Here is a 24,682-nt window from a genome sequence, read left to right as displayed (position 1 = left end):
TTTTTCTTTTCTTTTTTCTTCTTTTTTTTTTTTTTTTTTGACACATACAGAGAGAGAGACAGAGAGAGGGACAGATACGGACACACAGAAAGGGAGAGAGATGAGATGCATCACTTCTTTGTTGCAGCTCTAGTTGTTCATTGATTGATTTCTCATATGTGCCTTGACCAGGGGGCTACAGCACACTGAGTGACCCCTTGCTCAAGCCAGCAACCTCAGGCTCAAGCCAGTGACCATGGGGTCATGTGTCTGATCCCACACTCAAGTCAGCGAACCTGTGCTCAAGCCGGATGAACCCATGCTCAAGCTGGCAATCTCGGGATTTTGAACCTGGGTTCTTCAAGTCCCAGTCCGATGCTCTATTCACTGCACCACCGCCTGGTCAGGTGAAGTTCGTATTTCTGGTAATCTGTAGAAGACCCAAGTCACGTCTTCTTTCCAGAAGAATCTCTTCTGCTGTCTAAATCAGGGGACACTTGAGTGAGGACTTCACTGTGGAAGTCTAGGTCCTGAGTCCCTGCCATGACTTATGAATTCATCCTCTATGAGCTAGGAATCCACCCCCCTCTACTGCCAACCACCAGGATGACTTGGACTTCAGCAGTCTCCTTTTTGGGAAGGGTGGAGGGGACAGGGCAGATAAGGGTGTTAAGTAAACAAAAAGCCACAACCAAGCCCTCAAAAACTGCCTACCTTCTTTCCTCCCTCCCTCATACTTCCTGAGCAGCATCTGAGCCAAGTGCCCTGTTGGTGGTCTCCCTGGCCAGCTCCAGGGCATAGCAACAATGAAGACAAATGGCGAGGGTGAGGATGGAGGTGAGTTTGTAAGCTTACGTGCCTGGAAGACATTGCCAAGGAGGCCGTCTGTCCCCTGTGTGATTTCTCAATTCAGGCCGAGGTAGGGGACCATCTGCTAAAGTGGGCAAGAGAAAACATTTTCGCTGTGTGGAAAATTGGCTTCCAAGGGGAGGCCACGTGCTCAGTGCAGAACTAGCCTGCAGAGGGGCTGCTGGAGGCACAGTGCAGGGCTGGGGGAGTCATGAGAGCGGCAGAGACATCCCTGAACTCCCCACCCACCCTTGCCAGGCTCCAGTCCCAGACTGCCCAGTGTCTCCAATTCATCAAACCCCTTCCTAAAATTTAGGGGCCTTTGCATGAAGGTTGCACTGATTCCCCACCCCCCTTTAACAGCTTTATTTTATTTTTTAAAACTTTATTTATTGAATTCAGTGGAAGAGGGAGAGAGAGACAGAGAGAGGGAGAGGAACATCGATCTATTCCCGTATGTGCCCTGATCAGGAATCGAACCAGCAACCTCTGTGGAGTCCCTGTGGAGGTGCTGCTGCAGAAACCCTCTCGGGTCCGTCACTGCGGGCTTGATGATGTGGCTCAGAGCCTGCGGCAGCCAGAGAATGATGTGTCACACAAGGTGGAGGAGACAGGGAGCTCAGTGGAAGGCAGGAGGGCTAAAAAACGAGTGAGCCAGCAGGTTTTGCCGGCTGGGGTGGGATGGCGGGGGTGGGGGGGGGGTGGGAGAGGTGGAGAGATGGTCTCTGTCTTGTCAGCAGGAAAGGGGATGCCTGCTCTAACAGTCCCTTAACTTAGAGGAAGCCACATGCTCTTCTTCCTCCTACTGTAGGCCTCAGCCCCCCAACCCCCTGAGCCACAGCCCCGACATGGGAAGACTGACTCTACATTAGCTTCCCTGTTCCTGGGTGGATATGGACCTGGATATTTAAAATGGGGTTGACAAGAGCTGGTGAGTGCTTCCCCACACCATCAGATGTCCCAGCGGGGAGAGGCAGGGCACCTGTGTTCTATGTCAGCTTGTGGATTAGGTAACCAAGACAACCTCAAAATCCTCAGGAGGGGCTAAGGGCAGGGGTTGGGAACCTTTTTGGCTGAGAGAGCCATGAACCCCACATTTTAAAATGTAATTCTGTGAGAGCCATACAACGACCCGTATACATTACGCATTATCCAATAAAAATTTGGTGTTGTCCCGGAGGATAGCTGTGATTGGCTCTAGCTACCCGCAACCATGAACATGAGCGGTAGGAAATGAATGGATTGTAATACATGAGAATGTTTTATATTTTTAACGTTATTATTTTCATTAAAGATTTGTCTGCGAGAAAGGTGCAGCCATCAAAAGAGCCACACCTGGCTCCCAAGCCATAGGTTCCCAACCCCTGGGCTAGGACTTTTTAGACAGAAGGACACGCTGTGAGACACTGCAGGAGCAGCTCATCACCGTAGGAACTAAACAGAGAGAGGGGCAGCATGCCACAGTACCTGCTGGCTGTGCGCCACTCCCAGAAGCATGGCCAGGTGAGTGAGTGAGTAACCGGACGAAAAGAAAAACTACGGGACAGCTGTTGGTCAGAAACTTCTGGTTGGGAGCTGGAGGTCGGGCTTCCCAGCACATGGCCAGTCTGAGTTCCGTCTGGGTTTTCTCTGGGAAGAGCAAGAGACGTCAAGGTGAGGGCTGAAGGTCATTTCTCCTGAGCTCTCAGGACGCACACCAGCCCCTTAGGCCTGCAGACCAGGCTCATGTTATGGAAGAGAATGATGTTAAAAGTACTCTTTCTGCTAAAGCCAAGACCATGTTCCTAGAAGTCTTCTTCCTTCTAGAACCACCTTCCTGGCTGACCAAAAGCCCACAACCTTCTGAGGGAAAGTGGCTGAACAAGACGGCACTCAGGGCCATCACGGGGCCGCACGTCAGGATGGACGTCTGAAGTCCCACGGGGACAGGAGGTGGGCTCAGTAAGGAGAGCTGACGCTGACGTGGGGACATGTGACCACTGGTCTCCTTCTCCCAAATCAAAGACCAGGACCCACGGTCTGGCAAAGGATGTCCTACTGTACCCAGATGGCAGGTACTATATGATAGACATGTCCAGTTGCAAAAGTGTTATCCATTCTAGGACATTCTGATGGTTTGTGGAGCTAACAGGTTAGAATATTTGAAACTGTAACTGTACCAGGATAACCAGTATGGACAATGACCACACAGAGGCCCCACCTGCCACCCTAAGGCAGTGCTTACAACCATCCTCACCTGGTGTACAGGTGTGGGACTGTGAGACCAGGTTTTACCTGGATCCCACAGCATTTGGGAAGACTATGTCTCCTTTACTTTCTTAACAAGAGGAAACTAAGGGAGTTGACAAGTGAGATGGCATCTGCCCAGAGAGACAAGGTCCGGTTTTTGGTTTTGTAAACTTCAATGTCCTTCTGGGTTAGGTCACTGATATGTGCCAAGCATATTTCACCAGGAGCATGCCTCAGACAGTCCCTAGTGGGAGACGTGGCATAAACAAGTATTCACATTCATAAGGACTAAACACATTGTCTGTTTTGCAGGTAAGAAGCCAGTTGGATTGGCCCTGGCCGGTTGGCTCAGTGGTAGAGAGTCGGCCTGGCATGCGGAAGTCCCGGGTTCGATTCCCAGCCAGGGCACACAGGAGAGGCGCCCATCTGCTTCTCCACCCCTCCCCCTCTCCTTCTTCTCTGTCTCTCTCTTCCCCTCCCGAAGCCGAGGCTCCATTGGAGCAAAAGATGGCCCGGGCGCTGGGGATGGCTCCTTGGCCTCTGCCCCAGGAGCTAGAGTGGCTCTGGTCACGACAGAGCGACACCCCAGATGGGCAGAGCATCACCCCCTGGTGGGCGCGCCTGGTGGATCCCGATCGGGCACATGCGGGAGTCTGACTGCCTCCCCGTTTCCAGCTTCAGAAAAATACAAAAAAAAAAAAAGAAGCCAGTTGGCCAATGACATGACAGACTGGGGTAAGACTACAGGGACTGTGGCCTTGACACCTCCCAGCACATCATTGGTACACCGGCGCTACAGCAGTGACACCATGTTTAGTACCAGTTTCTCAGCTGGAACAGAGACAGCTCACAGCCCAGGGTGTGACCGGAGGACACAGCCATAGATACTGGACAACAGTGAGTCCTTGGGTGGGTCTGTGACCCTTCCCTCCAATGGGTGCGCTGCAGGCGATGCAGACGCTCTGCTCCACGGACATGCCACACTAGATCAGAGCCGATGGCCTCAGCCCCGGGACCCACACCAGTGCACACATGATGCAGACGGACCACGGAGCAGTGGCTGCCCCCAGGGGTGCTCACTGGTGCATGTGTATCGATGGGTGGCGGGGGGAGGGGGACAGGGCACATGTTCTGTGCCAATTATGTTGAACATGCGCAAATCTGGGTCTTTCTCCAACAGGAGAGACAACTGAAGTTTCCCTCCCAGACAGAATCATCACTGTGTGTCTAGCCAGTGTTCCATCCTGGGCTCTGTCTGCTCTCCACCCCCTACCGTCACCATTTCGGGCGCTTTCTTTCCTGATACTGGGAGCGCCGCATTTCCTCAACTCTGTTATGGACTTTTATTTTAAAAAATAAATAAATACCTGACCCGTGGTGGCACAGAGGATAAAGCGTCAACCTGTAATGCTGAGGTCGCAGGTTCAAAACCCTGAGCTTGCCTGGTCAAGACACATATAGGAATTGATGCTTCCTGCTCCTCCCCCTTCCTCTTTCTCTCTCTCTAAAATGAATAATATCTCTTTTTTTTAATTTTTTTTATTTACAGAGACAGAGAGAGAGTCAGAGAGAGGGATAGACAGGGACAGACAGACAGGAACGGAGAAAGATGAGAAGCATCAATCATTAGTTTTTCGTTGAGACACCTTAGTTGTTCATTGATCGCTTTCTCATATGTCCCTTGATGACCGTGGGGCTACAGCAGAGCGAGTAACCCCTTGCTCGAGCCAGCGACCTTGGGTCCAAGCTGGTGAGCTCTGCTCAAACCAGATGAGCCCGCACCCAAACTGGTGACCTCGGGGTCTCGAACCTGGGTCCTCCGCATCCCAGTCCAACGATCTATCCACTGTGCCACCACCTGGTCAAGCTATAATGAGTAATATCTTTAAAATAATGGAACCATATGGTCTAGTGCTTCCTCGTTCTCCAACACTGGACTCTGTGCTGGCAACTATGGCTCGTACTCTGGGACAGACTACAGACAGACAGGGCTAGCATAGTCTGGGGTGAACCTGGCTATCACCCTTCACGGATACGGAAGTCAGGAAACTTAGAGCGGAGGGTGCATATCAGTTAGTTCCCTCTGTGTCTCTCATTTAATTTATCGATTAACATTTGTTGCTTCCACAGCCTGCTACTGAGCAGGCAGCTACCAACGACCCTAACAAGGGTATTGGGACTCAGGGATGAGGAACACACAGGTCTTGCCCCCCCAGCTTATGAGCTACGAGTCTTTTTCCTCTTCCTGGCTCTGCTCTCTGCCCTGTCTCTTTTCTCTGGGCTGGTCATCCAGCTTCTGACCCAGTCCCCACTTTGCCATCACAGAAAGACACGTGTCTGCAGGGGCCAGGAAAAGTGGCTAGCACTGGTTCCTAACCAGCAGCCATTCTGTCCCCCAGGGGACCCATGGCATCCCTGGGTGTCACACTGGGGAGAGGGGTGCTCCCAGCATCTGGTGAGGCCAGGGATACTACACACCCTGCAATGCACAAAACAGCCCCCAGTAAAGAAGTATGTGCAAAGTGTCGAGGCTGAGAGGCTGGCTGGGCACACGGAGCTCCATTTAGAGCTTTATTTGGAACACCTGGGATAGCCCTCAAAACAGTCTATGTTCTCCTGGAGAGACAAGACCTCATTATCCTCCTCCTCCATGCTCTCCCACCCCTCCCAGCCCTGAAGGAACACTCGTTTTAAGCCCCCCAAACCCTGCTCCAAAACAAGACTCACCTCTCCTACACAGCACTGGTGACCATTGGGACACACTGTTGGGAGAACAATGGGACATGCATTGGCTGGTGAGGTTTCACCTAATGACCCACGGTTCAAAGGGAAAGCTAACTCTTTCCGCACTGGCCTGACTACACTGGACGCAAGGCGGATGTGTCCCAAGTACGTATGGGAAAGTGTCTCTGAGTTGAAGTCTACAGAGCAGACAGAAACTAGATCCCAGGCCTATGCTGGGGTTACCGTGGAAGGCAAGGTAGATAGCATTTTATATACTTCTGTTTTCTCTGGGGTTTTTTTGCCACGAGCATGTTTTAGAACAACTTTTAGAATAACTTTTGATTGTTTACTCAGGCAAGAGCAAAATTTACATAAAGTCATGGGTGACATGGTTCTGTCTCCCACTTTTATTTTTTCTAAAAAAAATATCTTTAGATCAAAAAACCTGGTTCTGTTGTAACTGAGCCTCTGATCTAATTGGTTCCCAGTGTCCTTCTCCCCAGATGCATAGTCCAGGGAAAAGGAGCAGGTCCTGCAGGTCCTTGCCCATGACCAGGAAGGACATGATGAAGGTCATCTACACTCTGCAGGCCGCTCCTGTCCCACCAAGCACCAATGGCAGGAGGGGCAGGGCACTCTGGGACCCTCAGGCACCAACCACATGAACTCCCACTCTAAGCCAACGGCTCCCGTGGCATCAGGAAACTTCAAAGCTCAGAGAACTGTGACTGTCTGAGACATCAATGCTTACTATACCAGCGGACGTGTTCTAGACCCTGCCAGTTTGTGGCTTGAGCCTGCAAGTCCTCAGGCTTCGATGGGAGAGATGCTGTCTGAAAAACCAAGAAAGCAGAGCAATGATCAGGCAGGAGGTCCAGAGCAAGGACACAGACGTCTCGTTTCCTTTCTTCTCAACCCCAAACACTGTGAAGAAAATGTCACACCTCTCCATGAGACAACCAAGAGTGAGGCAAGACGGTCACCGTCACAGTGGACTTTAGGATCAGGTGAGACAGAGGCAGACTCAAGAAAACAAGCATGGCCTGACCTGGTGGTGGCGCAGTGGATATAGCGTCGGACTGGGATGCGGAAGGACCCAAGTTCGAGACCCCGACGTCGCCAGCTTGAGTGCGGGTTCATCTGGTTTGAGCGAGGCTCACCAGCTTGGACCCAAGGTCGCTGGCTCCAGCAAGGGGTTGCTCAGCCTGCTGAAGGCCTGCGGTCAAGGCACATGTGAGAAAGCAATCAATGAACAACTAAGGTGTTGCAATGCGCAATGAAAAACTAATGATTGATGCTTCTCATCTCTCTCTGTTACTGTCTGTCTGTCCCTGTCTATCCCTCTCTCTGACTTACTCTGTCTCTGTAATAAAGAAATAAATAAATAAATAAATATTTAAAAAGAAAACAAGCATGTTCAGCAGGTCCCCCGGCAGGAGCTGGGTGTCTGCCGGTGACCAAGCAGAGCGTGCAGTCTTACCACCATGGTGGCCGGGGAGAAGGCCAAGTTCTTCAGGGGTTGAAGGACTCTGTTTTGTCCACAGAGGAGGACAGCTGCAGCATGAATGGCCATTTCTGTCACTGTGCCCTCAGGGCCACCGTCACCGGGATCTGTCCTCAGCAGTGGCAGTGTGTTGGCCACAAGAGATGTGGCACAACCTCTCATGTCGGGGGAAAGGGTCTGGCTTTCTTCAATGAACTTGTTCATGGCCTCACGTTGCTGACAGGAACATGTTTCAATGTTAAAGCACAAAAGAAGAAGGCACGCTGAATTCACTGGTTTGCTCTCAAGTCAGTCACATTATCTTTTTGTTTTTGTTTTGTTTTTTACAGAGACACAGAGAGTCAGAGAGAGGGATAGATAGGCACACAATGCCTGATCATTGCTCTGGAACAGACAGGAAAGGGGAGAGATGAGAAGTATCAATCATTAGTTTTTTGTTGTGACTCCTTAGTTGTTCATTGATTGCTCTCTCATATGTGCCTTGATCGCGCGCCTTCAGCAGACCGAGTAACCCCTTGCTTGAGCCAGCGACCTTAGGCTCAAGCTGGTGAGCCTTGCTCAAACCAGATGAGCTCACGCTCAAGCTGGTGACCTTGGGGTCTCGAACCTGGGTCCTCTGCAACCCAGTCTGATTCTCTATCCACTGTGCCACCGCCTGATCAGGCGACATTAGTTTTTAAATTGTTTTTATTGACTGATTTTTAGAGAGAGAAAGAAACATTGATTTGTTGTTCCACTCTTTGGTTGATTCCTGCATGTGCCCTGACTGGGGATCGAACCTGCAACCTTGGCGAATCAAGACAACACTCCAACCAACTGAGCTACCTGACTAGGGCCTTGACTTTAGTTTTACCTATAATTCTAACAGCTTTGGGTAAAACAGAAAATAGTCCCTCCATATGAGAAAGGTGAAAACCCCTATCCTAGATTTAAAAATTATGGGCAGACAAGTACCCTCTGAATATTGAGACTATGGCCACAAGCCCTGGAGACAGACACTCACCTCTGGCTTGGGGTGCAGGCTGGCGTTGCAGGACTGGTGCAGAGCGGTGACCTCTCTGAAAAGCGCCAACAGTAGGTAGACCGCCTGTGGGGTCTGGGAGCTCCTGCAGGCCTGAGAGCAAGGACACCAAGAAAGACTTTGTAGCATATACAGGTCCCGCCAAGGGCCAGAGCCCATGTGCTTCAGCCCCTACACCACGATAGGGTGAGGAGACTTTCCTAAGACCCTACGGACCTGGACCCTGAGCCTCAAGGACTGCCTCCTGGCAACAGACAGCTCCAAGGCTGCAGAGTTCACAAAAATTTCTACTAGACTCAGAGCACATGTAGTAGAAGTCTCATGACGGCATAACAGACGCCACCATCTATTCTCTGACCACTTCCTGGTCCTGGAAACATGTCCTGGCACACTGCCAGGGGAAGTGGGGTCTCCAAAAAGCAGCAGCACCAGAACACTTGAAAGATCAGACTCGATTCATTTTTTATTATTATTCAGTGAGATGAGGGGAGGTAGACAGACAGATCTCCACATGCGCCCCTACAGGGATCTACCCAGCAACCCCCATTTGGGGGCCGGTGCTGGAATCAACGAAGCTATCCTCAGCGTCTGCAGCTGATGCTTAACCCAACAAAGCTATCCTCAGAATCTGGGGCAGACGCTTGAACCAACAGAGCCACTGGCTGCGGGAGGGGCAGAGGGGAAGACGGGGGCGGGTGGGGGAGAGGGTGGGTGTGAGGGAGAAGCAGATGGTCACTTCTCCTGTGTGCCCTGACTGGGGATTGAACCCAGGGTGTCCATATACTAGGCCAACACTCAGTCCACCGAGCAAAACAGCCAGGGCCAAAAGATAGATTCTAAACACCCTGCATCCATCTCTCTTTAACACAGAGAACTGCATGCACGCATAATAGGCACATGCTGGACAGTGAACACCCATGAGTACCCACACTGCTGGTTGTGCCCACATGAGTCCCATCAGAGCAATCTTGTAGGAAGTGATCTCAGCAGGGTCTCAGAGAAAGTAACTGACAGACACAACATAGAGGACTTGCTGTCACTAATGGCCTTGGCAGGTCAGCGAGACCAAGCAAACCTGTCCACCCACCTCTTCTATTATTGCTTGCCAGTGGGGGCCAGGGAACTGTGGCTTCCAAGGCGCTGTCACCCTCTGGGACACTCCACTGCATCGTGGAATATAACAAAGGAAAGAGGCAGGTTCTGAGAGGCCTTGACCCATCCTACCTCCAGAACAGTTACAAAAGCCAGGGGTTTGCATTCCAGAATGACTTTGCCCACAGCGTCTCGGACAGCCTCGTCCTCCTCTCCATGCACCACGTAGCGATCCATCTGGCCTGGAGAGTCCTTCTGCAAGCCCAGGAACACAGAGTTAATCATGGCGGGACGGTGGGGGTAACGTGTAGCAGGTAACTGTCTGCAGAAGGAAAAGAAGCTGGCGATCACTGGAGGTTCAAAGGTGCTAAGCCGGGACTCCAGGCTGGCTCGTGGCAGGGAAGTGCAGTGCTGTGTGGGACACTCCTCCAGGCTCCCTGCAGCCGGAGGGGTGGACAGAGCAGGGAAGGAGGAGGCGATGCCAACCTTGTCTCCACTCAGCAGTATCAGAGGCCAGGTGACTTCACTCAGTCTATGCACCAATTGGTAGTTAACCCCCCTCCCCCGAAATGTCAGCGTTTTTAGTGCCACTATGAACAACGCAATTTGTTTATTTCTGAGCATGAGGAAAGGACTGTTGCACCCTGGTTCTCCCCATCCCCGCTGCTGGGGTAGAAAGACCTTGTCCTACAAGCCCAATGACTTTTACTTTTCTGGAAGCAAAAGCCACAGACCCATTTTTTTACTGCTCCCGTGTCCAGCGGGATCCGAAGTGATGCCCCATAAGGACTACAGGAGGACAGCGGAGCAGAGGCCGGTGCACGCACACCTCTCCCTCAGGCAAGCTGGGAAAGGCCATCACTGGTGGAGCTGACTGACTTGGAACACAAAGGCCCAGACCAGACGCCAGCCTTCCCGAGTGGGCAGGAGGAAGTTGGGGACACCTGTTCCTGGGAGGGGGGTGTGCCCAGAGGTGTGACAATACCCAGGGGTGTTGGGACTGCTCCTCACCTGCTGTGCAGTGACTTCCTTGGGAAACACCCACTGGGCCGGATGTCCGGGCCTGGACAGAGACTGTACAAACTCTTCCCCTGAAGGCCCGTGAGCTTCCTCACCAGGCACACCCGGTACCCGTCATTCTGGACCCGGGCGCAGAAGTGCTTGACCTGTTGCAGGAACTGCTGCTTCTCCTTGACCATCTCTGCAGAGACCAAGAATAAAGTGGTCAGTGCCGGGGACAGTGTTGTCATTCAGAGTCTGGGACAGACACGAAGCTAGTAAAATAGGAACTTGGAGTAAAACACCAACTTGAGGGAAATGGGGCCAGTGTTACTCTGAGGACCAGTCTCCCACACTTCCCGGATTTCTCTGTAAGGGGGGTCTGAGCCGAGGAGAAGAAAGGTGCAGAGGGAGAACTTGCCCGAGCCCGGCCGGAGCTCTGGAGGACCTCGGAAGCCCTGTCTAGGCAGACGCGGATCCGGGCCATCTCCTGCAGGTATTCCACGGAAGCCTCACCGGCAGGTTCTCTGTGATGCCTCCTGACAGACATGCGGGAGTAACTGACCATCCTTCCGGAGGGGTCTCAGGCCATCACTGGTGGGGAAAGAACTATTCTTCTCGTGGATGGAATCCTGGGGGACCAGATGGAAAAGGGCACTGTTTTGTTTTGTTTTTTAATTTATTTTTAGAGAGGAGAGAGAGAGAGAGGGAGAGAGAAAGAGAGAGAAGGGGGGAGAAGCAGGAAGCATCAACTCCCATATGTGCCTTGACCAGACAAGCCTGGGGTTTCGAACTAGCGACCTCAGTGTTCCAGGTTGACACTTTATCCACCGTGCCACCTCAGGTCAGGCCAGTGATGTTCTTTTTAATATGCAAGCCCAACCCTCCAGAACTTCCCATGCAACACACAGAAACTACAGGGAGGATGAAGAAGGCTGTAGGTTTTCCACTCCATTTTTCTGAACCCTTGAAACCTATTCTCTCTTTTTTTACTTTAAGACCAAGAAAGAGGAGACAAAGGAAACCTCTGAGGAAAAAAAATAGTGTATGATATAAAGTTCTTTCAAATGCATTGTAAAAGTTTTGAACATAACAAAAAAAATGAAGACAATGAAAATGGAAAGTATTCGAAGTCCCTCCCCCTGGAGCTAAACATGAACTTGAATGGTCTATTGTCCAGCCTGTCTTCATTTTCTTTCTCCTGCACATCAATGCCAATATAGACAATGACTGGGGGCGGAGGCAATGCTTTTGAAACCCTTCCCTGGAACACCATGTCCGTTCATTTCAGCCACTAAAATTGTATTCTGTGGCCTAGGTGGTTGGCTCAGTGGTAGAGCATCAGCCTGGTATGTGGATTTCCCAGGTATAATTCCTGGTCAGGGCACACAGGAGAAGCCCTGCTTCTCTACCTCTTCCCCTCCCTCCTCTCTCTTTCTCTCTTCTGTTCCCGCAGCCATGGCTCCATTGCTTTGAATGAGTTGGCCCCAGGCACTGAGGATGGCTCTGTGGAGCCTCCACGTAAGGTGCTAAAATAACTCGGTTGCAGAGCAACGGACCAAGATGGGCAGAACATTGTCAGTAGGGGGCTGGCTGGGTGGAACCCAGTCAAGGTACATACTGGAGTCTGTCTCTCTCCTTTCCTCTCATTTGAAAAAAATTGTATCCTGTGACTTTTCAGAAGTGCTTTTCCGCCCTGGCCAGTTGGCTCAGCGGTAGAGCGTCGGCCTGGCGTGTGGGGGACCCGGGTTCGATTCCCGACCAGGGCACACAGGACAAGCGCCCATTTGCTTCTCCACCCCCAACCCCTCCTTCCTCTCTGTCTCTCTCTTCCCCTCCCGCAGCCGAGGCTCCATTGGAGCAAAGATGGCCCGGGCGCTGGGGATGGCTCCTTGGCCTCTGCCCCAGGCGCTAGAGTGGCTCTGGTCGCGGCAGAGCGACGCCCCAGAGGGTCAGAGCATCGCCCCCTGGTGGGCAGAGCGTCGCCCCTGGTAGGCGTGCCGGGTGGATCCCGGTCGGGCGCATGCGGGAGTCTGTCTGACTGTCTCTCCCCGTTTCCAGCTTCAGAAAAATACAAAAAAAAAAGAAAAAAGAAGTGCTTTTCCATTGGGCAAATGACATGGTGCAACCAGTGTGCCAAAGAAATCCAGGGAGGGGTGACGCTACCTCCAGACATCTGCTGACCAGGATGTTCAGCTCGGTCTTCTCTTCCCCTATGAATGCTTTCTTCTCCAATCGGGACAAGTAATCCTGAATGTAATCCTGAATGTAATCTTTCACTTCATGGAAGCTACAGAAAGAGAAGTAGTAAACCTGGTTATCTCAGGTCCGGATGTTTATTTTGAAAAAACAAATAAATGAAAACAATAGCTACTAACTTATCTCTGTCAGTCTCCCTATGTAAATATATACATACATACATAGATATAGTATGTTACATGACTTTAATGAAAATGTTTCAGTATGACATTGGAGAATATAAAATGTTGCATTTTAGGGCCCTGAGCAGTTGGCTCAGTGGTAGAGCACTGGCCCAGCATGTGGGAGTCTCTGGTCTGAATCCTGGTCAGGGCACACAGAAGCACCCATCTGCTTCTCCACCCTTCCCTCTCTGGCTTCTCTCTCTCCCTTCCACTCCTGCAGCCAAGGCTCCATTTGTTCTAGCGAGTTGGACCTGGGTGCTGAGGACGGCTCCGTGAAGCCTCCACCTTAGGTGCTAAAAATAGCTAGGTTGCGAGCATGGTCCCAGATGGGCAGAGCATCCACCCCAGATGGAGGTTGCCAGGTGGATCCTGGTCAGGGCACACGCAGGAATCTGTCTTTCAGTCTCCCCTCCTCTCACTCGAGAAAAGAAGGGGAAAAAAATTGTTGCATTTTAGACTGGCTGTTGCCACATGTCTTGGTTTCAGGACTCCTTTGCAGTCTTAAAAATTATGGAGAACCCCTAAGAGCTTTTGTTTATGTGGGTTATAGCTATCGATATTTACGGTAGTAGAAATTAACTCATTTAAAATGACAAAATTGAGCCCACTAGAGATTTTTAAAAAATAACATTTAAAATCAAGCTATTTCCCAAAACAAAAATGGCTTTGTTTTCCAAGCCTCGCAGAACAGTTTGAGTCGGCCTGACCTTCTGACTTGCTCTTGCTCCCATCAGCTGTGCCTATACTGAAGTATCAGAGAGAATCTGCTCTGGAGTGCTGTGTATCTGGGAGAAACATCTTATCTTCCAGGTAACTTTAAATATTCTTCTCTGATAAATGGGTAGTTTCTAAAGATGTTCCAATGTGCACTTTGAAACTGCACCTGTGCCTTTTTAGCCAGTTACATTAAGTCAAATGGTCGACCTTGCACTTGAAGCGGAGTTGTTTCTGACAAACACATGATTCTGTAACATGAAACATGGGTCATTCGAAAACATTGGTGCACTGAGCTATGTGGAAATTGCCAACAGTGACACAGTTTTATTTTAAAATATGTATTTCAAAACCTCACGTTTTTTTTCTTAGTTGTTTTTCCATTCACCGAAAGAGAGAAAAGCATCAACTCATTGTTACATTAGTTGTGACTCACTGGTTGCTTCTCATACATGCCCTGATCTGGATTGAACCCGTGACCTCTGGCATGCTGGGACAATGCTTTATCCACAGAGCAACATGGCCAGGGCCAAACCTCACATTCCTAATATCACTACCCATGTCATCAAAAAGTCTTTATGTTATGAGAAAGCTGACAGGCTCACAGTAGAAGATACAAGTTTGCAAAATTTTCATTTTTGCTTAGAAGCTTGAATTTTCCCTTCACTTGCTCTTGAGGAAAGGTAATGCCCAGGTCTGAGTCACTACAGGCTGGCAGTCCCTTGCCAAGTCCCAGAGGGCGTCCGTGCACAAAGCAGCTCGCTTGGAGTGCCACTGAGAAATTGCTGGCATGATTTTCCTGTTGTGTGCTGCTCACATCAACAGAACATCCGTGTCCTATCCTCAAGGGTCAAGATTTAGTCAGAGTGATGACTTGGATAGCTTCACCAAGGATGTTCTTCAGGGAAACTGCCAATCTTTTTTTTTTTTTTTACTTTAATTTACTGTGTTTACATAGATTCAGTGTCCTATCGAATATATCTCCCTCCCCATCCCATGTTCCCCTTGATACCCCCTTTGGCCCCTCCCCCCAACACCCTCCCCCTTCCCTCCAGGATTTGCTGTCCTGCTCTCTTTGTCTCTGTGTTATGTGTACATAATTTCACTAATCCCTTTCCCCTCTCAGATCCCATCCTCTCTTCCTCTTTCCCTCTGGTCCCTCTGACCCCGCCTCTGCCTCTATTCCGTTCCTCAGTTCACACTGTTCATTAGATTCCTCATATAAGTGAGGTCATATGATATTATTCTTTCTCTACCTGGCTTATTTCACTTAACATAATAGTCTCCAGGTCCATCCATGTTGTCACAAAAGGTAAGAAATTGCCGTTTTTATTTTTATTTATTTTATTTTTTGTTACATGTCCTGAATTTGCATGTCATCCTTGCACAGGGGTCAGGCTAATATTTTCTGTATCACCCCAAGTTTAGCGCGCATGCTGCTGAAGTGAGCACAAAACTGCTATTTTTAGGACAACCCATGCATGGTGATGAGGAAGGTCTCCTAGGACAGTTTTCCTCATGCTGAGATGCCAGCCATTACCCACTGTGGCGTTAGTCACATTGCACATGCCAACATATTGAAAAAGGTGAATCATCTTAGTACTATAATAAAAATAGTCGTGACCGCACGGACTCCCTGTAGAGTCCAGGTACCCACACTCTGGAAACTGCAGTACTGGATCGTCAAGTGCCCCTACTGATACTGTCCTGGGCATCTGACCCCAACAAGGAACTTGCATAAGTGGTGTCCGCCCTCTGTGGCCCAAGACTTAGCCAGAAAAAAAGTGTGACTGGTCCCCCTTCAAGTGTCCAGAGCACAGGCAGCTAGGGGTGAGGCAGCCCAGGAACAGGGGGCTTGGAGGGTGTAGGGGGGCAGTCTACCCAGAGAGCTGTCTAGATCTCCACAAAGCAACTCCTAGTCCAGCCAAATCAGTTCTTCATACACACAAAAATGTTCAAACCCCAAAAACAAAGGGACAACAAGCCAGCACATCTCAGAGACAATGCCAACTTAAAAATTATGTCTTATGTTTCAAGATTTCTCTTTTTGGGGGGGGGACATTTTTCTGAAGTTAGAAACGGGGAGGCAGTCAGACAGACTCCCACATGAACCTGACTAGGATCCACCCAGCATGCCCACCAGGGGGCAATGCTCTGCCCATCTGGGGCATTGCTCCATTGCCTCCAGAGCCATTCTAGCGCCTGAGGCGAGGCCATGGAGCCATCCTCAGCGCCCGGGCAAACTTTGCTCCCATGGAGCCTTGGCTGCAGTAAAGGAAGAGAGAGACAGAGAGAAAGGAGAGGGGGAAGGGTGGAAAAGCAGATGTCTGCTTCTCCTGTGTGCCCTGGCCAGGATTAGAACCCAGGATGTCCACACACTGGGCCGATGCTCTACCAGTGAGCCAACCGGCCAGGGCTCAAGATTTCTATGTTAGTATCAGTTCTATAATGTGCAGCCCCTATTGCAAGACAGAGCCTGTACCCTGTAAGTGGGCTGTCTCTACTCCTGTGACTACATCTACACTACATGCCGGGAGGTACGCCTGTCAGCGACTCCATGGTGATGTCTCTGAGCAAAGAACGTCAAGTGAACACAGATGTCGCCACTTATCAGAGCTGGTGGACGTTACAGAACATCAAAGGAGGCTCTTTTCACATCGCAAGTCAACTATGTATACACCTGAAAAGCAGAACGAGATACTGGTTCTGTAATAAAATGCATTTTAAGAGCTTTCTGTTTGAAAATCCTGCAGGAACCCTGTTTCATAAATGATGAACATTAAAAAGGAAAAGGATGTGTCCATGGACGAGGATGCTATGGATCCATGTGTTACATGGACATCTAATCTCTCCTCTATGTCTGCTTTTGGATGGTTAAGTCAAAAATAGTGGTTTCTAGTACAGTCTTTCTTGCAGCGTCTTGATTTGGTCAACACCTCCAAGGAGACCGTGCCAATCAGAACATGGGCCACATATGCTGAGCACCCTTTGGGAGAAGCCTTCTGAATACAGGTCACCTTCTTAGCTCTTTCTAAAGGAGAACTCAACGCCCTATGGGACTTCTCTATCCATCTACAAAGACAGAGAAGTTTAGGAGCTGAAGCAAAGCTTTGAGGATATCTGGGACAGCCAGGTGACAGTATCAGTTACCTTCCCAAACATCACACGCCTAGACCGCTAGGGAGTTCCCACCTGAGTCCCATCCCAGGCCCCTTCCCACCACCTGCTTTCTTCTCCCTGACAACATGTGCCGTGGTGGTGCTGTGTGCATTTGCAAGAATGCAAGAATGGCCAACACCCCCCAATACAGACAACTAAGGCAGGCGCTGTGCCACTGGAGAAGACTTTCTTGAGCGTGAACTTGCTGCCTGTCCTGTGGGGACGAGTGCAGGCAGCAGAGAGAACCTGGATGAAGAGGAAAAGCCCTGCCTGGCTGCTCAGCAGATAGAGCGTCGGCGCAGAATGCAGACATCTTGGGATTGATCACCAGTCAAGACACACATGAGAAGCGACTATCTTTCTCTCTCTCTTTCCCTCTCCTCCTTTTCTCTCTTCCCCTTCTGCAGCCAGTGGCTTTATTGGTTTGAGTGTCAGCCCCAGATGCTGAGGATAGCTGAGGATAGCTTGGTTGATTCAAGCATTGACCTCAGATGGAGGGATTGCCAAGTGGATCCTAGTTGGGTCACACGTAGGAGTCTGTTTCTTTTTTCTTTTTTCTTTCTTTCTTTCTTTATTATTTTTAGAGAGAGGGGAGAGAGAGAGAGAGAGAGAAAGAGAGAGAGAGAAAGGGGAGGAGCAGGAAGCATCAACTCCCATATGTGCCTTGACCAGGCGAGCCCAAGGTTTCGAACCGGCAACCTCAGTGTTCCAGGTCGATGCTTTATCCCACTGCACCACCACAGGTCAGGCATGGGAGTCTGTTTCTTAATCTCCTTTCTTTGCACTTATTTAAAAAAAAAAAAAGAATGAAAGAAAAATAAAAGCAGGCAGGGTTTTCTGGACGCCAGTGCACTGACCTGTACTTCAGAAGCAGTTTCAGGACCATGGAGCGGATGACAGGCAAATCTTGTCCACGACGTCGTCAAAGGGAGACAGAGATTTTGTGTGTTCACGGCACCCTTTAACCGGAAAGAGTGAGGTAAGCTCACTGGTCACACCAGACATGTGACAACAAGAGGGAGACTGGATGTCTAGACTCCTAGGAAGAAAGAAACTTACTCTGGAGCTCATTTCTTAAGAGGTTCTTTTGCACAAAGAGCAGAGACAGAAGAGCTTCAACCACATCCTGTGTGGGGGACAGTTGTCTTTGAAGCACATGGTAGACACCAGGTCCACAGAGAAGCTAGTGCACATCTGTCGGAAGTGGAAGTACTTCTCAATGGCATCCCTTGGAAATGGTGGAAAATTACAGTCAAAGGGCTTATAGGATGGGCTCCCAATTCCCTCCATACTCAGTGCTTTGCGATGCAGAAGGCATTTTGATTTTTTTTTTTTTTTTTTTTTTGTATTTTTCTGAAGCTGGAAACGGGGAGAGACAGTCAGACAGACTCCCACATGCGCCCGACCGGGATCCACCCGGCACGCCCACCAGGGGGCAACGCTCTGCCCCTCCGAAGCGTCGCTCTGTTGCAACCAGAGCCAGTCCAGCGCCTGGGGCAGCGGCCAAGGAGCCATCCCCAGCGCCAGGGCCATCTTTGCTCCAATGGAGCCTCGCTCCGGGAGGGGAAGAGAGAGACAGAGAGGAAGGAGAGGGGAAGGGGTAGAGAGGCAGATGGGCACCTCTCCTGTGTGCCCTGGCCAGAAATCGAACTCAGGACTTCTGCACGCCAGGCTGACGCTCTACCACTGAGCAAACCGGCCAGGGCCTTGATTTTTTTTTACACAGAGGCAGAGATAGACAGGGACAGACAGGAACGGAGAGAGATGAGAAGCATCAATCATTAGTTTCTCATTGAGCGTTGCGACTTCTTAGTTGTTCATTGATTGCTTTCTCAATGTGCCTTGACCGCGGGCCTTCAGCAGCCCGAGTAACCCCTTGCTCGAGCCAGCGAGCTTGGGTCCAAGCTGGTGAGCTTTTTGCTCAAACCAGATGAGCCCGCACTCAAGCTGGTGACCTTGAGGTCTTGAACCTGGATCCTTCCGCATCCCAGTCCGACGCTCTATCTACTGCGCCACCGCCTGGTCAGGCGGCATTTTGATTTTTTAAACAAAAACATGTAAACATCTCCTGACATGGCTTGGAGGGGCCTGAAGAACAGTGCCAGGAAGGATGTGCTCATCTCCTTCTAGGAACCCCTGAGCTTTTGGACCAGCTGGCTAACCTCTTAAGTGTGTGTCAAAGACCCCACCACAGGGCTGGCCCCAGAAAGGAGGAAAGGGGAGGAAGCCAAGCCCTTCCCACGGGACTCCCGTTAACTTTAATGACCTACCCCAAAGAGTACTTAGCCAGCCCGCAGCTTACCCTCGGGTCATAGAACATGAACGGCTGTACCACAACAAGAGGAAAAACCACCTACATTCCTTTGTTCTCTTGGTGACGACTTCATATAACTTATGACTGTCTGGTTTGATGTCTCCCAAATCTATACACATGTATGTCTGCGGGAGACAATAATTTTGAGACATTAGGTGTTATTATGAAGGTCTATTTTCTCTGTTGGAATAGTCCCTTATGACCAGGTTTCCTAAAGTTAACAGAGTTCTATTTCTGAATACCGTATTGGCGAAAAAGAAAGAAGCTTTCTTAAGAGAAAGGGTATTCTACCTATGTTTGTGGAAAACCTTTAGAGAAAAGTTGCCAGGCAAGTCGGTTAAACACAAGGGGCATCTCATCTGTGTAGAAATGAGCCAGGATCGGACACAGCCCAGGCAGAACACGTGCTCACAAGGCAGGCAGGCAGGCAGGGTCGTGTGCGTCTCCCAGGCAGACAGGGCACGGCTGGACCCCATACCTAGGATCCAAGGCCAGTGGTCAGTGCTAAAGCACAGAAGCTGGCTGGGAGACACTAGAAACACCAATGGTTCAACGTCCTCTCCCTCGTGGGTCCCAAACCAAAGGTCTCACCGGGTAAACATCCCGCTGGCCTCTTCCTTACATTCACAGAGAGCGGTCATCACTACCACAAAACGCTTGTGGGTCTTGATGTCAAGAGTTCTCTTGCAGGTACTGGAGGAGAAAGGCAGTGACCAGCAAGAGAATTAGCAATAAGGAAGGGCAAGGTTGGCCAGGCCAGGTGAACCAAGATCTTCCCCAACCCAGGGCAATAGAGATGGCACCCACCCGGCTGGCCCACTGATGGGGAACCAGGACTGTTCCATCTGTCCGCAGGGAGAGGCCTTGCTTGTGCTTAGCAGTGTCTTTTTTTTTTTTTTTGTACTTATTTCAGTGTCTTTAGCTTTGAATGCTCTTTGTGACCATGCCACTTTTGGGAGAAGGTTGGTGTTCTCAACTTCCGATTGCTCCCTCTTCCTATTTTTAAGGTCTAGTCCCTCCTCCCTCTACAAGAGATTTCAAACTTTAAATGATAATACAGCGACCACTTGTGAATCTACCACCAAGCCTTAAGAAATCTTATTTGTTTTGGAACATTTGCTTTAGATTACTTTTTAAAGAAACTAGATGTTACAGCTAAACTGCAATCCAAATGTATCCGTCCTCTCCCCAAAGAGACTGTGGGGTCTTTATCCATATATAAAGACGCTGTTATTGTTCTAAGTAGTATTGTCTTCTTTGTTTTTTTGTTTTTTTTACAGGGACAGAGAGAGTCAAAGAGAGGGATAGATAGGGACAGAGAGGAACAGAGAGAGAGATGAGAAGCATCAATCATCAGTTTTTCATTGTGACACCTTAGTTGTTCATTGACTGCTTTCTCATATATGCCTTGACCATGGGCCTTCAGCAGACCGAGTAACCCCTTGCTCGAGCCAGTGACCTTGGGTCCAAGCTGGTGAGCTTTTGCTCAAACCAGATGAGCCCACGCTCAAGCTGGTGACCTTGGGGTCTTGAACCTAGGTCTTATGCATCCTAGTGCGATGCTCTATCCACTGCACCACTGCCTGGTCAAGTGTGTTCTGAGTAATTTTAAAGATAGGAACATTCCGCTTGGCCAGACAGTGGTGCAGTGGACAGAGCATCAGACTAGGACATAGAGGACCCAGGTTCAAAACCCCAAGGTCGCCGGTTTGAGAACAGGCTCACCAGCTTGAAAGCAGGGTCACTGGCTTAAGTGTGGGATCACAGACATGACCCCATGGTCACTGGCTTGAGCCTGAGGTCGCTGGCTTGAAGCCCAAAGGTCATTGGTTTGAAGCCCAAGGTCGTTGGCTTGAGCCCAAGATCACTGGCTTGAGCCAGTCACTTGCTCTGCTGTAGTTTGCTGGTCAAGGCACATATGAGAAAGCAATCAGTGAACTAAGGCGCTGCAACAAAGAACTGAAGCTTCTCATCTCTCACCCTTCCCGTCTGTCAGTGCTATCTGTCCCTATCTCTGCCTCTGTTAAAAAAAAAAAAGATAGGAACATTTGTATGCATGAATAAAGATAGTTATTGTTTTGAGTGGGTTTAAACTTTGCATCACACTGTATCTAAGCTTCTGCAACCTGCTTTCTTCATCACAACATGAAGGTCCAGCTCATTCCTGGTAACTAACTGCTATAGGATACCATCTGATGACTGTACCAGTTCCCTTTTATCCCACTGTTGGACAGGTAGAATGTTCCCAGATTTTGCAAGTAGTGGCCAGGCTGGTCTGGGCACTGAGGATCGGGCTGGAGCCCTTCCTCCTCTGCTGTCCCAAAGGTTTCACTGCACGTCCTGTGCATGAGTGGCTTTTCTAAAATGATGTGCTCTGACTTGGCACTCAGGACAGGGTGAGCAACTGAAGAATTAAACACAGAAAACCCGGCAGCCTCTGTGACAGGATCACTTCCCTTTGCAGTTCTAGCTGACCTTGTCAGATAAAGGTCAGGCTATGCTGCAGTTACTCTTTGTGTGGGACAGACAGATGCTGCATGCTGAGACAAGCCTAAGTGCTCACCTTGTCGAGCAAGAGGACATACTTGGTCACCAGCTAGTCCAGCTCGGGCATGCAGCTCCAAGTCCCCAGCAGGACGTGCTCCACAAAGAGCACCACGGAGGAGATGTGGTTCCAGAGGTTTCTGTCAAGAGAGGGCGCCACCCACTCAGCTGATGAGAGAGCCAGAGAAGCCACGGGAGGGGGGCTCTGGAGGAGGAAGATGAGCCACGGATAGGGGTGCCAGCAGAGAGAGAGAGACCCGTGTGGGCCCTGTCATGCGCCGCCTGGCCTCTAGCGAGTTTGGCTTCTCATTAGACTCCGCATGGAGGTCACCTGGGGTGGCACATTCTTGTCTCAGCTGTGCCTGCTGAGTGCCACTGAGCCCGCACAGCCAGCACAGGACTTGTCGACCTCGAATGACTGCCCTGAATGTGCCCCGCCCCACACTGTCCTGTGTGGGGTCCTTTCTGGCTGTTCCACTGTCACAGCATTCCTGCCGTGGGGTCCCAGTGCCCGCTCACCCTTCTGTCACCCCCTCATTCCGTGTACTCCCTGCACACGGTTTCTTCTTCTGTGTCCTTAGTGCCAATGGGAGGCCTGGCATTGGGGGCAGTGGTGGTACATTGATGTTAAGGGAATGAAGGAGAAAGGGGCTCCTTCCGTGCAGGGGTATCTGCGTCGTCTTTCTCTCTGAGCTGCCTGGGATTCAGCACAAGTGGAAGGGGCTCTGAGTGCAGCTCCAGTGACTCACCTGACTTCCCTGATGGTGTCTCGGCCAGGCCTCTGTGGTCTGGCACGTACCCGTCGGAGCAGAGGAGTCCCAGAGGGATGGACAAGTTCTTCACCGTCTGTAGCCATGCCTCGGGACTGGGCTTCAGCAGGCCCTCCGTCAGCAGCTCAGTACAGGCCATTGCTGCAAACGCATCCAGGGTCTGGGGGTGGAGAGCAGACCTGCGATGCAGCGCTTCCTTGGCCCCTTTAGTGGCTCTAAATCCCAAGCCCAGAGGCCCTGGCAGTTAGCTCAGTGTGCTCGCACGGTATCTGCCCGCAGCCTCCTCTTGATGGTCTGGGAGGACAGCAGGCCGTTTGATGTGTCATGACATGTGTTGTGCCAATGTAGGTGCCCCATGCAGGGGTCTCCTATCTGGAGCATGGAGGTCGGCTTTCCCTCCCAGAGTGGCCCGGGAGCACCCTCCCACCTGCTTAAGGAAGGCCAATCCCTGGCTGGAAGAACTAACTGTCCCCAAGAATGGTCATACCATCTCATGTCCAGCCCAGCTGTGGCTCTGTGTGGCGCTGGTTAGGCTGTCTAGAATTGGGGGATGAAGAGTCAAGATTCTGGAGAAGTTGTGGAGCCGGATCCTGAAATGCTGATAGGCCAGGTGCACCCATGGGAGAGACAGCTCCTCCTCGGGGCTTCCTGCTGTCAATTGGTGGACGCAGGACCACAGAGCTGTCCGCGGGAACTGGGGTAAGAGAGTGTGTACGTGTTAAGTCACACACACAGACATGTTGCTGCTCATGGAAAACTGGGACGATTCAAAACATGGCAGGAAAGGGAAACTGAGGCATACTGGCACTGTCCCTCGTCTACCTCTTGGTGTCATCCACTCCTAGCATTTGAACACCCCTACCTGTCCTCCCTGTTGTCCCCAAGTGAGGGTCACAGTATCACTTTCCATCATGAACGGTTTCTCTGTTCTTAGGTGTACTTGAAGAGCACCGTCTTTACTGGCTGTGCAATCCCGATCGAGGGGCCGCAGGGGGCGCCCTTCATTTGTCCAACCCCTATTTTTGGACACTTAAATGGTTTCTCATCTTCCATTTTTAGCAACAAAGCTAGAAAGAACATTCTTAGGGCTAAGCTGTTTGACCACATGTGCAACAATGCTCTCTGGACAGAATCCACAGTTCAGTTTCTGTAAGGTCACTTGTTTGCCCTGCCAAGGGGTGTTCAGGAAGCTCTGTGCTGGTCACACGGCTGTCTGCAATGAAAAAACTGCTGGCCTTTTTAAAAAAACAGTATTGCCATGGGGACAGGTTTGTTACATGCTGGCGAACAGCTACATCCTCCAAGAACAGATTTAGACACACACACAAGTAGAGAAAAGAGTCTGCAAGCCCCCACAGAACCCCCATCCAGACCATCTTAGACTTTTCCTGGGGGGAAGACACTTTGAATAGCTGAGAGAAAGAAACTCCAGAGCTCTGACCTTGCACAGGCTGCCTGTCAGTCACCCCACTGTTTTGCAGGCCCCTCCTGGTGGCTTTCATCAGGTACCTGAACGTGCCCGCCTCCTGGAGGGCATCGGGGTTGGAGGCTTCCTGCACCACCCACTCCTTCCTGTGTGACATGCAGCTTTGCTCCTGCTGTGTTAAGAGGTCGTGGAGGCGCATCTTGGTGACCCACAAGAAAGCAACTGCAACACAGCAAAGGGGACACACCAACAAACATTGCCACATGCCACGCCCCTGCTGAGGTCCAGGGGTGCAGCCCGGGCCACCTGGAGCCTGGCCAGGTCTCCAGCCGAGGCCGGGCCCCGCTGGGGTCCCCAGCACTCACCTCCGGGCTCCCAGTCCTCGCTGAGGAGGCTGAGCAGGATCCCCGCCCACCGCACCTTCCGCTGACTGGGCGTGCCCAGGTCGCGGAGCAGGCCCACTGCACTCTGGATGGAGCTCCGCAGCAGGCTGTCAGTGTCCAGGGCTGCTGTCTGCCGGACACAGGCAGGCTCCTGTCAGCCACCCAAGCGTGGGCGAGGCCCAGCTGGAAACAGGTCCCCCCACGCCCACCCACCTGCCTGGCTTCCCTTAGAACTACTGCAGGTCCTCAGGACTCAGCTGGGGCTCAAGGGACAGAGCAAACACATCCAGGAGATGGCACGGAAAGCCCACATGCGCCCCCTCCTGTAATTCTTCTGCAGCATGCAGGAAAATGGTGCCAGGTTAGCCCGGTCTGCCCGTCTAGTCCTCAGCTTCTCTGGGGGCAGGTGTGGAGCGCCGGAGGGTGACCAGCAGCTCTGGGGAGGCCCCAGGAACAAGGGAGCTGAACTCACATGGCTTCTCCTGGGCTCAGAGGTCTTGCTCTCCACTACCTCGGAGCTGTCTGTTTCCATGTCCACATGGGTCTCGGCCC

General features: G+C 50.9%; 2 protein-coding genes and 1 non-coding gene across 8 annotated transcripts; all 3 read right to left on the bottom strand.

Moving 5' to 3' along the window:
* Window positions 1–275: 275 nt before the first annotated feature.
* LOC136398123 (E3 ubiquitin-protein ligase RNF213-like) lies at window positions 276–19,852 on the bottom strand. The gene is made up of 12 exons (XM_066372529.1): window positions 19,815–19,852; window positions 19,599–19,700; window positions 12,564–12,687; window positions 10,707–10,887; window positions 10,410–10,599; window positions 9,531–9,720; window positions 8,289–8,399; window positions 6,538–6,614; window positions 5,785–5,819; window positions 2,296–2,457; window positions 835–910; window positions 276–456 (listed from the first exon to the last, which is right to left on the bottom strand). Exons 1-12 carry the CDS (start codon window positions 19,850–19,852, stop codon window positions 426–428), a joined length of 1,317 nt encoding a protein of 438 aa, XP_066228626.1. The 3' UTR covers window positions 276–425.
* Window positions 10,825–24,682, bottom strand: LOC136398679 (E3 ubiquitin-protein ligase RNF213-like). 6 transcript variants are annotated; one of them, XM_066372909.1, is made up of 13 exons: window positions 24,603–24,682; window positions 24,113–24,260; window positions 23,831–23,969; window positions 22,809–23,015; window positions 22,301–22,481; window positions 21,571–21,691; window positions 19,599–19,700; window positions 19,299–19,485; window positions 18,996–19,132; window positions 17,753–17,921; window positions 17,551–17,652; window positions 12,564–12,687; window positions 10,825–11,029 (listed from the first exon to the last, which is right to left on the bottom strand). In XM_066372909.1, exons 1-4 carry the CDS (start codon window positions 24,660–24,662, stop codon window positions 22,976–22,978), a joined length of 387 nt encoding a protein of 128 aa, XP_066229006.1. In that variant the 5' UTR covers window positions 24,663–24,682; the 3' UTR covers window positions 10,825–11,029; window positions 12,564–12,687; window positions 17,551–17,652; window positions 17,753–17,921; window positions 18,996–19,132; window positions 19,299–19,485; window positions 19,599–19,700; window positions 21,571–21,691; window positions 22,301–22,481; window positions 22,809–22,975. The 6 variants fall into 6 exon arrangements, with proteins under 6 accessions (XP_066229006.1, XP_066229005.1, XP_066229004.1 ...); XM_066372908.1 differs by lacking the exon at window positions 18,996–19,132 and having other exon boundaries at window positions 19,599–20,032; XM_066372907.1 differs by lacking the exon at window positions 18,996–19,132.
* LOC136402010 (U6 spliceosomal RNA) lies at window positions 14,880–14,986 on the bottom strand. Its single transcript, XR_010750919.1, has one exon. It is a non-coding gene; the product is annotated as a U6 spliceosomal RNA (small nuclear RNA).

This window comes from Saccopteryx leptura, chromosome 3 (genome assembly GCF_036850995.1).
Source record: "Saccopteryx leptura isolate mSacLep1 chromosome 3, mSacLep1_pri_phased_curated, whole genome shotgun sequence".
Taxonomy (NCBI): domain Eukaryota; kingdom Metazoa; phylum Chordata; class Mammalia; order Chiroptera; family Emballonuridae; genus Saccopteryx; species Saccopteryx leptura.
This window is presented reverse-complemented; position numbering and strand designations above follow the sequence as displayed.

Excerpts from the sequence above, each read along its gene's own strand:
- LOC136398123 (XM_066372529.1), bottom strand. The coding sequence starts at position 19,852 with ATGGAACAGTCCTGGTTCCCCATCAGTGGGCCAGCCGG. Across the intron at positions 10,600-10,706 it reads ACTGGCCCCATTTCCCTCAA|AGATGGTCAAGGAGAAGCAG; the intron begins GTTGGTGTTTTA and ends TGGTCTCTGCAG. Across the intron at positions 2,458-5,784 it reads ACCAGTGCTGTGTAGGAGAG|AGAAAACCCAGACGGAACTC; the intron begins GTGAGTCTTGTT and ends TGCTCTTCCCAG.
- LOC136398679 (XM_066372908.1), bottom strand. The coding sequence starts at position 24,662 with ATGGAAACAGACAGCTCCGAGGTAGTGGAGAGCAAGACCTCTGAGCCC. Across the intron at positions 24,261-24,602 it reads CTGAGCCCAGGAGAAGCCAT|ACAGCAGCCCTGGACACTGA; the intron begins GTGAGTTCAGCT and ends TGTGTCCGGCAG. Across the intron at positions 23,970-24,112 it reads CGAGGACTGGGAGCCCGGAG|TTGCTTTCTTGTGGGTCACC; the intron begins GTGAGTGCTGGG and ends GCTGTGTTGCAG.